Genomic DNA, 16,499 nt, shown 5'->3' on the forward strand with positions numbered 1-16,499 from the left:
AAACTGGTGCCACTGCACTCCAGCCTGGGTGACCGAGCTAGACTCCATCTCAAAAAACAAACAACAACCACAAAACCCAGAAAACCAAAAACATTTAGTACACAAAGTAGAAAAACATTGAACCGGTCACATTTGGAGCAATACAACAGACCTGGAGGTCAGGATACTAAGCAAAATAAGCCAGACATGGAAAGACAAATACTGTATGATTTCACTTCTATGCAGAATCTAAAATAGTCAAACTCATAGAAGCAGAGACTGGGTGGTTCCCAGAGGCTGAAGGCAAGAAGGGGTAAATGGAGAAGTGTTGGTCAAAGTGTACAAAGTTTCAGCTATGCAAGATAGATAAGTTCTGGAGCTCTTCTGTACAAGATAGGGTCTATGATTGACAATATTACATGGTATACTTAAAAATGTTCTAGAAGGATAGATCTCACATTAAATTCTCTTACCACAAAAGGAACAACAAACTAACAAAAAGTAAAATGAACAGGAGGAAATTTTGTAGGCAGTAAATAAGTTTGTTGCATTGATTATTGGTAATGGTTTCAGGGGTATATCCTTATCTCCAAACACATCAAGTTATATACATTAAAAATCTACAACTTTTTGCCTGTAGTCCCAGTTACTGAGGAAGCTGGGGCAGAAGGATCACTTGAGCCCAAGAGTTCAAGGCTGCAGTAAGCTATGATAGCGCCACTGCACTCCAGCCTGGGCAGCAAAGCAAGACTGTTTCCAAAAGAAAAAAGAAAAAAATTTACAACTTTTTGTTATGTCAATCATACATCAATAAAGTGGTTTAGAAAGTGTTGAGCAGGCCACTCCAGCTCCCCATCCTCCACTGCCCTAGACTCCAAGTGTCTCCATGGAGCGCCCAGTGTTCCAAGAAGCAGATTGAAAACTATTCCTTCAGTAAATGAAACAAGCTTTCCTTTAAAATTTGAGCATGTATTAGTAAATCTGATCTTAAAAACAAACATTTATTTTCACTTGGTAAATTTGTTTTTGTTTTTGTCTTTGAGACAGTCTCGTTCTGTCACCAAGGCTGGAGTGCAGCAGCAAAATCGTAACTCACTGCAGCCTGGATCTCCTAGGCTCAGGTGACCCTCCCACCTTAGTCTCCTGAGTAGCTGCAACTGTGGGTGCATGCCACCACACTCGTCTAATTTTTTATATATGTATATTTTTTAGTAAAGATGAGGTCTTGCTATGTTGTCCAGGCTGGTTTCAAGCTCCCAGGCTCAAGCAATTATCTTGCCTCAGCCTCCCAAAGTACTGGGATTACAGGCATGAGCCACCATGCCCAGCTTTGGTAAGTATTTTTTTTTTTAACTTGGTAAGTACTATATATATTTTTTTCTATTTTCAGGGATGCTATACTGTGCTAGGCTCTGGGACACAGCAGTATACAAGACACACTTACTCTCCCTCCCCCAACCCCACACCTCCCCACCCCCGCCCCAGCACAGGTTAAAGTGCAGTAAGGAATGTAGCCAATTCCAATGTAACGTGACAAATGTTTTGATTGATAGGGAAAGAGTAGGGAAAGATTAAAGTGCAGTAAGGAATGTAGCCAATTCCAATGTAACGTGACAAATGTTTTGATCGATAGGGAAAGAGTAGGGAGCTGTGCAGATGAACAGAACGGGTACTGTCCATGGTCTCATGTGAGGAGCAGGTTAACAGAGATCTTCCTGAAGATGTCCAAGCTGAGAACAAGCAGAGTGACCCAGCCTAGAATGACCCAGTGCAGGCATAGAGGAAGGGACTGGGTAAAAGAAAGAGGGTGGAATGCAGATAATTATTCCCACTGAAAGAACAGCATTTCCAAAGACTTAAAAGTGAGAGTCGGGTAAATTTGGAGAACCAGAAGCAGTTTGGCATGGCTGAAGCGCAGAATGCCACGGTAAAATGGAAGAAAGTGAGGCTGAAGCTTCTGAGAGGCCTTGCTGTTTCTATAAAGGTACTTCCGGTTTATCATCTTGTCCAGGCAGCCCTGTAGGTCTGGGGTGGAGCCTCCTTTGCATTTTGAAGAATTACTCTGGCCAGAATGAGGAGGACAGATGAGAAGGAGGAGTACTGGAGGTGGGACGAGCAGTGAGGGGGCTACTGCAGGAATCAAAGCTCATCTTGGTGGATCTAGACACAAGGGAATGACTGGAAGCGAGGTTTAGGTCACACGCTTGGCAGGTCCTGGTGATGAGTGGATATATAGGGAATGTGGCAGGAAGAGAGAAATTCAAAAAAGACACCCGGATTCTTGTCAGGTAACCTAGGAAACTTCTATCCTAGAAGCTGAGTTTGAGAACTTGGAGGAGGGTATTCTCTCAGAGAGGTCCAGTAAATCGATGCATAAATAGATCTGAAGGCCCAGAAATTAATTTGGGATGGAGCTAGAGACTTACAAATTACAATTCATTCCTGTTATACTTGTTACAAGCATAACAAGTGTAATGTAACAAGTTATGCCTGGTAAGTGTTGAGCAAAGCATGGTGGCTCATGCCTATAATCTCAGTACTTTGGGAGGCCAAGGAAAGAAGATCACTTAAGCCCAGGGGTTTGAGACCATCACGGGCAACATAGTGAGACCCCGTATCTATCAAAAAAATTAGCTGCTGTGGTGGTGCACACCTGCGGTCCCAGCTACTGGGAAAGCTGAGGCAGGAGGCTCAGTTGAGCCTAGGAGGTTGAGGTTGCAATGAGCCATGATCATGCCACTGTACTCCAGCCTGGGTGACAGAGCCACACCCTGTCTCAAAACAACAACGACAAAAGCAAAGATAGTGAGTTAAATTACCTAGGGAGAGGGTGTAGAATGGGAAGAGAGTTTAGGACAGAATTCTGGGGAAACCAAAGAATAAAGGACTAAAGGAAGAGAAGCCACCGTGAGGCTGAAGAGGAGCAGCTGCCAGGGAGGAAGAAAGGCAGTCAAGTGTGAGGAAGTGGTTAGCAGAGCCAGATGCGGTGCCGTGGAGGGTTAAATACGATGATCACAGAAAACGTCTCTTGAATGTAGTACAGAAGGAGGTCTTGATCTTCACTCAAATAGTTCCAATAGTGTGATGGGGGCAGAAGGGTGACCACAAGATTTGAAAGTGACTGGGAACTGAGATCTGGTGATAAGGGATGCAATTCAGAGCACAGGTGGAAGCACTAACCTCAAATGAGGGAAGGGAAATGCTCAACTGTAAGAGAAGGAAAAGAGGAAAAGATGGGTGCATTTATATTTTCATTAAGACAAGATTTTGGCAAGACTTCAAATATTAGAGAATGACCCTCTGATATCCAAATTATAAGAAAGTGCAATTTGCATTCTTATTTATTTTTATTTTGTTGAGATGGGGTCTCACTCTCTCGTCCAGACTGGAGTACAGTGGTGCGATCTCAGCTCACAGCAACCTCCACCTCCCAGGCTCAAGCGATCCTTCCACCTCAGCCTCCCAATTAGCTGGGATGACAGGTGCATGCCACCACGCCTGGCTAATTTTTTGCATTTTTGGTAAAGGGGTTTTTGCCATGTTGCCCAGGCTGGAGCAATTCGAATTCTTGAGTTGTCTTATATGACAGAGACAGGACCGACAAAGATTAATTTTGGCTTTACCTAAGGAGGAATTTGTTAATAACTATAGCTACTAAAAATTGAATGCTTGTGTTAGTAAATTGTGAGTTCCCTGTCACTGGTATGACTGAAATAGAGGCAGTAGCTTCTTTAAGAAAGAGTAAAGAGTAAAATGGGGATGGCAGGGTTGGAGGTTGGAAAACAGAGGATTAACCACATGCTTTCTAATGTCCCTTTCTGTCCTTGACATTCAACCCTGCAAACTACAGCAAGCATGTTATGTATTGAGTCTCTTCCCTCTTGATTCCTTTTGGCTGGTGGTTAACATTTCATCCTGCAGATCCAGCCTTCAGATCCAGAAGCAGTCCCAGATATTTCAGAACTAAAAACTGCATAGTCTCCAGGGTGGGGACTGGAATTAGGCCTCTGACCCTTGCTTAGTTTCCAGAGTGTATGAGTTGAGCCTTGGGACTCCCTGGATGCCCACAACACTGCAGCTTTCCTCCAAATCACCACAAGTGCCCATTCCAAGTGGCGTTGTCTCACTTATTGTTGAGCACCTGCTATGTTCCAGATGCTGTGCTAAATGCTAAATATATGATGATGAAAGCACATTCCATGAGGACACGATTTTTGTCTAAAAACAGTTCACTGATGTATCCCCAGCACCTAAAATGGTGCCTGGTACAATGCAAGTCTTGATAAGTATTTTTTCAATGAATGCCACAGACTGTCTTCTCGAATCCAGTGTACAAGACAAGCATATACACTGACGACTGCAGTATAACATGGCAAGTACTGTTATGGAAGCTCATAGGAAGCACAGAAGGGGAATACTTCCTTAGCCTGGGGATTTTTTTTTTTGGTATTTTGGTTCCCAACTAGCATTGGAGCACAAGCCTGAATCAAAATCTGCCTGCTGACTTGCCAGCCTTTGCCACACTTGTCTACCCATAAAGCAGAACCATGTCACTCTACCCTAAACCAGTAGCTTCAGTCAAGGCACTCATCTTGGGTGCCTTGGGACCCCTCTGCCATTGAGGCACTGCCACCATCATGACCACGAGTGGATATTGCTCCTGACCAGAGAGGTAGGCACTCATACCTACCAGGTCAGATCACACCTACCAGGTCGGAGTCCTTAGAGAGATGAATGCCAGTCTCAATTGCAACATATTAGACATTGTATCTTTGACAGCTGGCTGAGCTCTTAGAGGGCAAGGCACATTGCCAGGAGAATGCCTCTAGCACCAGCCACACTCCTGCCCCTGTGCTGCCCGCCTTAGAGTCCCAGTATGATTCACAGGATGTTCAAACAAGTTCTCTAGGAATTAACAATCCAGCCACTAGCCCAGCTCATTTGCTTTCTAGCATGTGTTACTAGGAACACTGAAGTGTCATCATAAAGAGAGGGACATGGTGGTAGGAGCATGAGCTTGAGACCCAGACAGCTTCTTTGCCTCCTTTGTATGACTTTGGGCAAGTCACCTTAATTCTCTGGTTCCCCATCTCTCCCTTCTTTTTAATTTTTTTCCCTATTTTGACATATCAAGCATACAGAAAAGTTGCAAGAATAGTAAAAAGAATTCCCAGAAACCCTTCATCCAGATTCCCAAAATGGCAACTGTTTCTGCAATTGCTTCATCCTTTCCTCAGTCACTATCTGTGGGTGCTTGTGTGCACATATACCATGCATCTCAATTTTTTTCTGAACCACTTAAGAATAGGTTGCAGACACCCTCTTTCCCCTACATACTTCAATATGTATTTATAAAAACAAGGAATTCCTCAAGTAACCAGAGTACAGTTTTCAAAATAGAAAATTAACATTGAAACAAATACTATTATTTAATCTACAGACCTGTTAAGGTGTTGTCAATGTTTCAAAAATGTCCCTTATAGCAAAAGAAAATCCCAGATCATGCATTTCATTCAGTTGTCATGTTCTTTTTTTCCCCCCCCCCCCCACTCTTCTGCTGAAAGAGAACGTTGTCATGTTTTTAAAGATTCCTTTAATCTGGAACATTTTCTGAGTCTTTCTTTGAATTTCATGATATTGGCATTTTTATAAAGTATAGCACAGTAATTTTGTAGAATGCCTCTAAGTTTGGGTTTGTCTGATGTACCCTCAAGAGTAGATTCAGAAGCTGGGCGCGGTGGCTCACGCTTGTAATCCCAGCACTTTGGGAGGCCGTGGCGGGTGGATCATGAGGTCAGGAGTTCGAGACCATCCTGGCCAACATAGTGAAACCCCATCTCTACTAAAAATACAAAAAATTAGCCAGGCTTGGTGGCAGGCGCCTGTAATCCTAGCTACTGGGAGGCTGAGGCAGGAGAATCACTTGAACCTGGGAGGCAGAAGTTGCAGCAAGTCAAGATCGCATCACTGCTCACCAGCCCAGGAGACAGTGGGAGACTTCGTCCCCCCCAAAAAAGAATAGATTTAGATTATTCACTTTTGGCAGAATGACACAGAGATGTTGCTGAGCTCTTCTCAGTGCATTGTGTAAGAGGTATGTATTAGTTCGTTTTCACACTGCTATAAAGAAATACCTGAGACTGGGTAATTTCTAAAGGAAAGAGGTTTAATTGACTGTGGTTCCACATGGCTGGGGAGACCTCAGGAAACTTACAATCATGGCAGAAGGTGAAGGAGAAGCAAGCACCTTCTTCACAAGGCAGCAGGAGAGAGAAGAGCGAAGGAGGAACTTCCAAACACTTATAAAACCATCTGGTCTCATAAGAACTCACTCAAAATCATGAGAACAGCATGGAGGTAACCGCCCCCATGACCTAATCACCTCCCACCTGGTCGCTCCCTTGACACATGTGGATTATGGGGATTACAATTCGAGATGAGATTTGGGTTGGGGCACAGAGCCAAACTATATCAAGGTATATGCTGCTGGTTAGTCCCATTGCTAGTAATGTTAACTTTGACCATTTTCTAATGTGGTGTTCTGCAGTTTTCTCAACTGCTGTATTTTACCCTTTGTATTTAAAGAAAGATCTTGTGGGGATGCCCATTACTCCTTAAACAAGATGAATCAGTTATTATACTGGCTGGCAAAGGTTGATTTTTATAATTCCAACACTCTTTCTAGATGTACGAGTTGGCAGTCCCTTGTAAGAAAGAATTTACCTTGTCCCCCAATTGGCTTGTTTTACTCGAGACTCATGAAGTTTAATTTACTAATAGAGTAAAATCCTTTAATTTACTACCTTTATTTTGATACTCAAATTGTCCCTGGTTTTGCCAATGGGAGCCCCTTCGAGCTGGCTCTTTTATATTTTTGGTATGTCCTCATCATCCTTTGGTATGATGAAATGTCCCAGGTTTATCTTATTCTTTCTGTAAACTACCCCTGCTTAGCCATTTTTATTTTCAGAGAAACCTGGCTGTTTTTAGTGAAGAACGGTATTTAGAAAACAAGATCTAGTGCTAAGAGGTGAACCCCATTGTTAGTGGGATTTCATTTTTTTTCTAGGTACTCTCAGAGGACAGACCTGAGTGGGAAGGAGAAGGGGGAGTCATGGAGTTGGGGGAGAGAGAGACAGAATATATACATACATACATATACATATATACATACATATATATGTATGTACATACATGTGTAGGTCTGTATATGTGTGTGTGTCTTTGTGCACAGTATATATAGAGATAACATATACATACACATACATACATATATTCTGTACATACACGTGTATGTGTATATATTCTGTCTATACACATACAAATATGTATATATTTTGTACATACATGTGTATGAATATATATTCTATCTACTGTATATATATACACAGATATGTTTGTATGTGCATATTCTATCTACTTTGTATATATGTGTATACAGATATGCATATATGTATGTATATATTCTCTCTCTACTGTTTGTATATATTCTGTCTATATATACTGTGCAGTTATATGCACAGAGGCACACACACACATATACAGACCTACACATATCTATATCCGTTTGTACCAATTTGTCTATGTCCCCATGAGTCACACTGATATCTACAATTCTAGTCCCCTCTTCAGATTTATCACTATCTTTTCCAACAGTGAGAATTCTGGATCCCAATATCAACAATGTACGTATTTATTTATTTGTTCAATTCTAGAATATACAAGTAGTTCCAGAATTACTAACCTATATTTCTGGATAAAAAAGAGGTCTACTAATTGGAGTTCAATATTTGTTTAGAGGTCTTTTTGCCTTTAGCCTGAAGGCAAGTAATCTAGGTATTGTGTTCAACATTTGCTTGAGTTAATTTTTTCTCCCTTCTTGAGTGTGATTATTTTATTCATTTGATTTATGTAGGTCAATTCATTTGTTTCCAATTGTATTTAGTTTTAGGCTATCCTCCCCTTCTTTGTGGGTTTTTACATTTTTATTTATTTATTTATTTGAATGTGAGAAACAGTAATATTATGGGTTAAATTGTGTTCCACCTCCCATCCCCTAATTCATTATTGAATTCCTAAGCCGCAGTACTTCAGGACTCACCCTTATTTGGAAATAGGGTCGCTGCAGGGGTAATCAAATAAGTTAAGATGAAGTCATACTGGAGTAGGTGGGTCAATATGACTGGTGGGACACCAGTATGACTGGTGTTCTTATAAAAAGGGAGAATTTGGACCCAGAGACATCCATACAGGGAGAACATCATGTGAACCGGTGTTACTCTGCTATGGGCCAGGGAAATACCAGAAGCTAAGACAGAGGCCTGGAACACATTCTTCCTAGTGCCTTCGGAGGAAGCATGGCCCTGCCGGTGCCTGGATGCAGACTTCTAGGCTCCAGAACTGTGAGGCCACAAATTTCTGCTGTTTATGCCACTTAGTCTGTGGTACTTTGTTATGACAGCCCTAAAAACCTAATACAATTAATATAGTTCCAGAAGTCAGGTCTATAAAAAGAAGGTGTATTCAGAGAAATGACCCTTTCCGATTGTTTTCTTTACTTTCTACCCAACTCTCACCATGCCCAGTAGCAACCAATATCTTTATCTTAGTCTCTGATTTTTTCTTCTTGAGTTTCTTTTCACTCAAGCTTATAGTTCAATGTATATGTTTTTATTTTTTTCTGGAAATCACTCTATATTACTTCCCACAGATCTTATTCATTCTTTTGTATGGCTCCATAGTAGTCCATTTTGTAGATATGGCATTTTGTGTGTACATTGTGGGGAAATCCATTTTGTGTGTAGACGCGTCCACTTTGAAGAATAGTTTCTTCAACTATTCTCCTATGTGTGGGCATTTAGGCATTTTCAATGCAAACAATGCTGCAATGAATAACCTTGTGCATTTACATTTTTGTATTGGTGAGGGTATATCTTTAGAGTAGATTTCTAGAAGTGGGATTCTTTGATCAAAAGGTAAATACATGTGTAGTTTTTTAGGTATTGTGAAATTCTCCTCAAGAAGGCTGCATTCCCTTTAGCGACATATGAGAGTTCCTGTTTTTCCATAGCCTAACAAATAGAGTGTGTTATGTATTTTTAAATGTTTCCTAATCTAATAATAAATGACATATCAGTGTAGTTTTAATTTGCATTTTTCTTATCATGAGTGAAGTTAAACCTTTTTTCATCCATTTTTATACCCTTTTGCGAATTGTTTCTACATTTCCTTACATTTTTCATTTGGATTTTTAAAATCTTTTCACTCTCAATTTTGAAGAATGTTCTATATATTACAGAAGTTCACCCTTTTTCTGTGTGATAGAAGTGTTTTCATCCAGTAAGTCAGTGGTTTTTTTGACTTTGTTTATGATGCTTTTTGCTGTCTAGATTTTCTTTTTCATTTTTACATAGTTAAAATCATCCTTTTTTTTTTTTTAATTACATCCAGATTTGGAGAATCCGTTAGGCCTTTTCCAGCTTAAAGAGTAATTTATCCAGATTTCCTTATTGTACTTGATGGTTTCTTTTCTTTTTTTTTTTTTTTTTAACAATAGGTTCTTTATCTGTTTGGGGTTTATTCTTTTCTGTCAGGTGAGTTATATATCTGATGTTATCTTTTTTTCAAATGGCTACCAGTTGCCCCAGAACCATTTATTAAAATTCATTCTTTGCCTTTTTGATGTAAGATGCTCCCTTTATCATATACTAAAGTTTCAAATATGCTTGGATTTCTTTCTGGACTTTTGTTCTATTCAACCTATCTGTCAACATCTACTAGTAATATGCTTTTTTCATTATAGAGGCTTTATAATATGTTTTCTTTCTTGTTTTTTTTTAGAATAGAATGAGGCAAGTATGTTTTAATATCTAGTAGAGCTAGTATTCCCTCAAAGCTTTTTTAAAAGTGTTTTTCTGGATATTCTTGCATGTTTATTTTTCCATATGAAGTTTGCAAAATTTTTTAGTGATATTGCATTAAATTTATAAATTTGCTTAAAGGAATGACATCCTCATTTTTATGATGTTGAATCTTCCAATCCAAAAATAAGGATGTTTTTCTGTTTGTTCAAGTCTATTTTTATATCTTTCAAGAGTGTTTAAAGTTTTGCACTATAAATTTTGTACACTAATTGTTAAATTTATTTCTAAGTACTTTATCTTCTTTGTTGCTAGTGTTAATGGGGCTTTGTCTGCCCTGTGTTCTCCAACTGATTATCCTTTATGTAAATGATTGCAGCCTGCCCACACCTCCGAGGCTGGCCCTGTGGACCAGTTGGCCTTATTTCTTCAGTGGAAATCTAGTCACTATGATGTGGTAGTTGGTGTGTTGTCACCTTGCTATAACCATAAACTTCAAAATGTGATAAGCAGCTGGCTGATCATTGGATACAACATCCTGCATTAAGTCAACGTGTGCTTGTCAAATTCATAATAGATGCCCATGGCTGCTAAGGGCCTGTGGAAGACCAGGAGGATCCCTACTACTCAACATCACAAATCCAGCTTTGAATCAGGAAATTGAGGCATTCAGTCTTTCTGAAGACACTTCATCAGGGTTTGCTGAGGACCGAGTTGTCAGTGTGAGTTTCCAAGTTCTCTACACGATCCTTATTACCAGTCTTGGGGTGTTCTACAATGCCAATGATGTGGGTTTCCAGAGGAACGTCGCTCTCAAGCTTTCTCAGGCAGAACGGGAAGAGGCCCCCTTCATTGTTCACTAGAGTCCTCCAAGCCATGGTGTGCAGGTGAACAAGTTGTGTACAAGCACATGGAACAATTCATCTTACCAGAGAGCTTTGAAGGTACAATTGTATGGGAGAGTGAAAACCTCCACAACTTTGTGTTAAGAAATCTTCACAAAGTGACACTGAATATGGAGGGGGGATTCTTGGAGTCATTACAGCTGGGGAGGGTGCATTGCCTCATGAATTACTGGAAGGTATGGAGGGAGTTGGAGTTGTTTTAGATGCCTTATTGAAGGAGGAAAACATCATCTATGATGATATTGTTTTTGTGGATGTTGTCAACACTCATTGAAATATACCTGCAAAATTATTGAACTTTATAGATGGACTATGGAAACAACCAACTTTGATTTGTTGCTAAAAACAGACGATGACTGTTACATAGGCTTGAAAGCTGTATTTAATAGAATTTCTCAAAAGAATCTGAATAGGTCTAATTTTGGTGGGGATATTTCAGACTGAATTGGGCAGTTGACGGAACCAGGAAGTGGCAGGAGTTGGAGCACCCTGTTATGCTTACCCTGCCTTTGCATGTGGGTCGGGGTATGTGATCTCCAGGGACATCATCAACTGGCTGGCAGGCAACTCCAGGAGGTTATAGACCTGTATGTCTATGTATGCATAAGCACTTGGATGGCAGCCACAGGACCTAACAGTTACCAGCACAGCATGTGACTGTGTGAGAAGACTTGTCAGACAGGAATATTGTCTTCCCCACAGTATTCTCCACAGGAGCTGACAGAACTGTGGAAACTGAAGGAATTCTGTGGTGATCCTTGTCAATCTGAAGCAATATAACAGGATTTGAATTAGCAGTGTCTAAACTCGGGGTAGGTGATATGGTTTGGCTGTATCCCCACCCAAATCTCATCTTGAATTGTAACTCCCACATTTCCCACATATCATGGGAGGAACCTGGTGGGAGGTAATCAGATCATAGGGGCAGGTCTTTCCCGTGCTGTTCTCGTAATAGTGAATAAGTCTCACAAGATCTGATGGTTTTAAAAATGGGAGCTTCCCTGCATAAGCTCTCTCTCTCTCTTTCTCTTCTGTCATCCATGTAAGACACGGCTTGCTCCTCCTTGCCATCCACCATGATTGTGAGGCTTGTCCAGCCACGTGGAACTGTAAGTCCATCAAACCTCTTTCTTTTTTTTTTTTTTTTTAACGAAATACAACATTGAAGTAATTATTTAATGACACAGGAAAATAACATGTTATGAAACAAGCTGGTTACAAGTAGTAGGTAGATGACTTAATTTTTGATAAAAAAATTAAAAAGCATGAACATGCATATAAAAATTAGATTATGTACAAAATACCAACAGTATTTACTTCTGCCCAGTAATTAAATATTCTTCCCTTTGTTTTTGTCTTTTAAAAAACATTATTTCTGAAAAAAAAAATCAGAAAAACATGATCGTGGAGAGAATTATTAAACACCAGGAATTAGGAACTCAAGAAGCTAAGCCAGGAGCTCAGCAGTCAAGGCTGGAAGTCCAGGACAGGTCCGACCAGGGTGATGGTGGCCAAGCCCAGAAATGGAAGATTGTTCTTTTCTTTTCCTACTGGAATGTTCTTTACCAGTGTTCTCTATATTCGATGTTAGCACACTTATTTAATGGGATCCTATGATTAACTGGCACAACAGCAAAATGATGCTAGCAACTTTGGCTTTGAACTGCTACAAAATGTACTATCTTGTAGTTATATACTGTACAAAACACACTAGAAATCAAGTGCTCCTACAACGAAAAACTCATCTGACTAAATCACTGATTTTGCTGTTTTTTTTTCTAACTTTGTTCATTTTCAATCTTCACAGCAAATGTATTTTTTGTTTCAGGGCCTGGAAGAGGTATTTTTTTCTCAGAAAGAAGCTAACATTAATGTGTGCTGGGCACCGTCTGACAGCTTGGCTCTAACTCCAAGTAAGTTGCCCTTGTCTTCTAAGTACTCTACAGAGTGCAAAGGCTTACCAAATCCAAACCACCTTGAATTAAACAAATCTTAATGAGGAGCATCATCGTTCTTTGTATGTGTGTTTTTAAAGTCTTTGTTATGTTACCAAATGAAGAAATGCAGTACATTACACCTCTATTGATGTAAATGAGGCTCAAACATCTCAATTCCATCCTCTTCCTACCCCCCAGCCATCAAACGTTATAACTGCTTAGTGACACTTTATTCAAATTACAACCCATAGTTTTTGCTCCAAAAAATGCAACACCTGAGAAAGGCCTGTTGCTTTAAAATCAAGAATCTATAAAAGCAATGTCACCCTAATCTTAAGATGCTTCTTAGGTATTTCCCAAAGCTCTTTGCTCTTTTATACTGCAGCATTTTCAGGAGGAGTCATTAGATACTGTCAAGGTCCAAGAAATAACTAAAAACAAAAAATAACCTGAGACTCTTTTCTGCACCGCCACCAGCTGCCCAGTACACTAGGTCACCTTTTACAGCAGTGAGCACAGCAATCCATGCCACAAAAATCTTCACAAAACAAGAAGGAAAGGTACAAAAAGAATTATATTAAAATGGTAACATACACTTGTATGAGGGAGGGATATTTAAAATTAAAATATTATCATCACAAGAAACACCAGATATTCCTTGCTCTGCCCTTGGGCAACCAAGAAACTTAAAGCCTGTTTTATAACCCAGAAATAAAAGAGAGACTTGATAGAAGTAACAGTGCTCAGTGCTTGCAACCCAAGTCAATTTATACTCTTGTTAGGTAAGTCCAAATTCTAAAGTCTACAAAAATCCTGTTAAATCAAGGGGGAAAAAAATTCATTTTAGGACAAAGTTATTCAAGATGAAAGGAAGGCATGTGTTCAGTGAGAGAACTGCCTGCTGTCGGATGATTTCTTGCTAATGTGTTTAAAGATTTTGGATTTCTCAACTTTCTTGGTTTTCTGGTAGCCAAATCCACCACCACCTCCTCGCTTTTTCTGCTTGCCTTCATTACTGTTGACGTTCAGATCAACGAAGGGAGGCACCTTGAAACCAAATGACAGAGCAACCTGAGGCAAATTTAGGTTATTAACATTAAAGATCTGTTTCAGAGAATGGGAATCATAGGCTCGTATGTATGACTTATATGCTTCCTGGGCTGACTTATGAAGAAAGTAATTCTTTTCAATCAATTTCTCAAGCTGAGACTGAATGTCAGAAATTTTAGACCAGGAAAAGTCAAACTCACTTAATGGAACCTTGGATTGTTTCAAGTAGCGAAGAAAACCCAATTCTTCTGGGCGCAAAATGAGCAAGGCATGCCCTCTCCCATTTAGGCCTCTGGCTGTTCTACCCACACGATGAATATATTCCTTAGGGTCATCCGGAGGGTCATACTGAACAATCCAGTCGACTTCAGGAATGTCTAGTCCTCTCGCTGCCACATCCGTACACAATAGTGTTCCCGAATCTGCATTGCAGAACTGGCAGAATGTGGTTGTACGCTTATTTTGCTTTTGCTTTCCATGAATGGCCAAGACGGGCAAATCAATGTAGTTCAGCAACTCATAGTGGTATTTCACAGACATACAAGATGAAAAGAAGACCATAAGCTTCTTCTTTCGGTTCTGTTCAAGACCATCCACTGTTGCATTCGCTTTATCATCATCAACGCCAACATACAATGGCTCCTTTTTCAGAGAAATCCTTGCCAGGTCTTCAACTTTTCGAGTTTGGGTGGCAGAAAAGAGCATAGTCTGTCTACGTGTTGGCAAAAGTTTAATAATTTGCTTTAATTCCTCTTCAAACCCCACATCCAAGATACGATCAGCTTCATCAATAACCAGACACTGCAGGTTTTTATACATAAATCCTGGGGTATTCTGCATATGGTCCAGCAGACGGCCTGGTGTGGCCACAATGATGTTGATCCCATTAGCAAGTTTCTGTGCTTCAGCAGATCTGTTACTGACACCCATTATCAAGCCATAGGTATGCACGTGGTGAGTCATCAGCTCCTTAAGAACACCAAAAGTTTGCATGGCTAGTTCTCTAGTAGGTGAGAGAATAAGGACTCCTGTTCCATTCCTGGGCATGAACCTTAACTTAACAATGAGTTCAACTGCAGGGATGAGAAAAGGCAGGGTTTTACCACTGCCTGTTTTTGCAGCTGCTAGAAGATCCCTGCCTTCCAGAAGTGGTCTGATACTTTTATGCTGAATTTCAGTCATGTTTGTAAAACCCATTTCTTTTATTGCCTTCAGAGTGTTTTCATTGACAAGATTACATAGAGAAGCAAACGAAGTATCCTCAAAAGCTCCTGTCAGTCCCAGGGGCAGACTGGGCACCTCACTCTCATCTCCATCATTATCTGGCTTCTCCACATTATTTTCTGTTTCTTTAGGAGTCTCGGCACTTTCTTCTTCAGATTTCCCTTTGTTTTCAGTTTTTGCTTTTTTCTTATCAGGCTCAGCATCATTCACCATTTTTCTCTTTTTCTTCTTTTTCTTTTTTGATTCTGAATTGGAAGACTGCATTGCTGCTTCTCCATTGGTTAATAAAGTGGATTTCTGGGGAGACTTTTTAACTTTTACATTTTCCACTGCTTCTTGAGACACGTCTCCATTTTGAGTTTCTGATAAGCCCACATTCATGGGCTTTTGTTTTGATTTTTTAACCTTTCTACTTCCCATTGTTTCTTCAGATACATCTCCATTTTGAGTTTCCGATAGGGTCAGATTTGAGGCCCCCTGCAACTTTAGGTTCCGCTGCCGCAATTTGAGGTTCCGCTTCTCGATCTTCTTACGCAGGAGTTTCATCGGCAGGTGAGACATTCTGTCCAACAAGTGCCTAGAATAAGGCGCCACACAGTACAGCTACTCAGTTCTCAGGCTGACGTTACTTCCCTTCCGGCCGCACGTGCGCAGCTCGGCCAACAGGAAACGCGTCACAAACCTCTTTCTTTTGTTAAATGCTCAGTCTTGGGTATGTTTTTATCAGGAGTCAGTTGGTACCAGTAGAATGGGGTGCTGTTGAAAAGATACCTGAGACTGTGGAAGCAACTTTGTAACTGGGTAACAGGCAGAGATTGGAACCGTTTGGAGTGCTTAGAAGAAGACAGGAAAATGTAGGAAAGTTTGGAACTCCCTAGAGACTTGTTGAATGGCTTTGACAAAAATGCTGATAATAATGTGGACAATGAAATCCAGGCTGAGGTGGTCTTGGATGGAGATGAGGAACTTGTTGGAAGGTGGAGCAAAGGTGACTCTTGTTATGTTTTCGAAAAGAAACTGGTGGCATTTTGTCCCTGCCCTACAGATTTGTGGAAACTTGACAGAGATGATTTAGGGTATGTGGTGGAAAAAATTTCTAAGCAGCAAAGCATTCAAGATGTGACTTGGGTGCTCTTAAAGGCATTCCATTTTATAAGGGAAGCAGAGCATAAAAGTTCAAAAAATTGGCAGCCTGACAATGTGATAGAAAAGCAAATCCCATTTTCTGAGGAGAAATTCAAGCTGGCTGCAGAAATTTGTATAAGTAATGAAGAGCTGAATGTTAATCCCCAAGACAATGGGGAAAATGTCTCCAGGGCATGTCAGAGGTCTTCCTGGCAGCCCCTCCCATCACTGGCCAGGAGGCCCAGGAGGTAAAAATTGTTTTGTGGCCAAGCCCAGGGTCCCCATGCTGTGTGCAGTCTAGGGACTTGGTGGCCTGTGTCCCAGCTGCTCCAGCCATGACTAAAAGGGGCAAAGACATGGTTCAGGCTGTGGCTTCAGAGGGTGCTAGCCCCAAGCCTTGGCAGCTTCCATGTGGTGTG

The 16,499-nt window shown here is 40.6% G+C and overlaps 1 protein-coding gene and 1 pseudogene across 1 annotated transcript; one reads left to right on the forward strand and one right to left on the reverse strand.

Annotated features, from left to right (window-relative positions):
- Window positions 1-1,882: 1,882 nt before the first annotated feature.
- On the forward strand, window positions 1,883-11,763 carry LOC103783178 (UDP-GalNAc:beta-1,3-N-acetylgalactosaminyltransferase 2-like; annotated as a pseudogene).
- A 138-nt stretch (window positions 11,764-11,901) lies between these two features.
- Window positions 11,902-15,668, reverse strand: LOC103783149 (ATP-dependent RNA helicase DDX18-like). Its single transcript, XM_034962848.3, has one exon. The coding sequence runs from the start codon at window positions 15,514-15,516 to the stop codon at window positions 13,564-13,566; it is 1,953 nt and encodes a 650-aa protein (XP_034818739.3). The 5' UTR covers window positions 15,517-15,668; the 3' UTR covers window positions 11,902-13,563.
- Window positions 15,669-16,499: the final 831 nt, after the last annotated feature.

Source organism: Pan paniscus, chromosome 5, assembly GCF_029289425.2.
Source record: "Pan paniscus chromosome 5, NHGRI_mPanPan1-v2.0_pri, whole genome shotgun sequence".
Taxonomy (NCBI): Eukaryota; Metazoa; Chordata; class Mammalia; order Primates; family Hominidae; genus Pan; species Pan paniscus.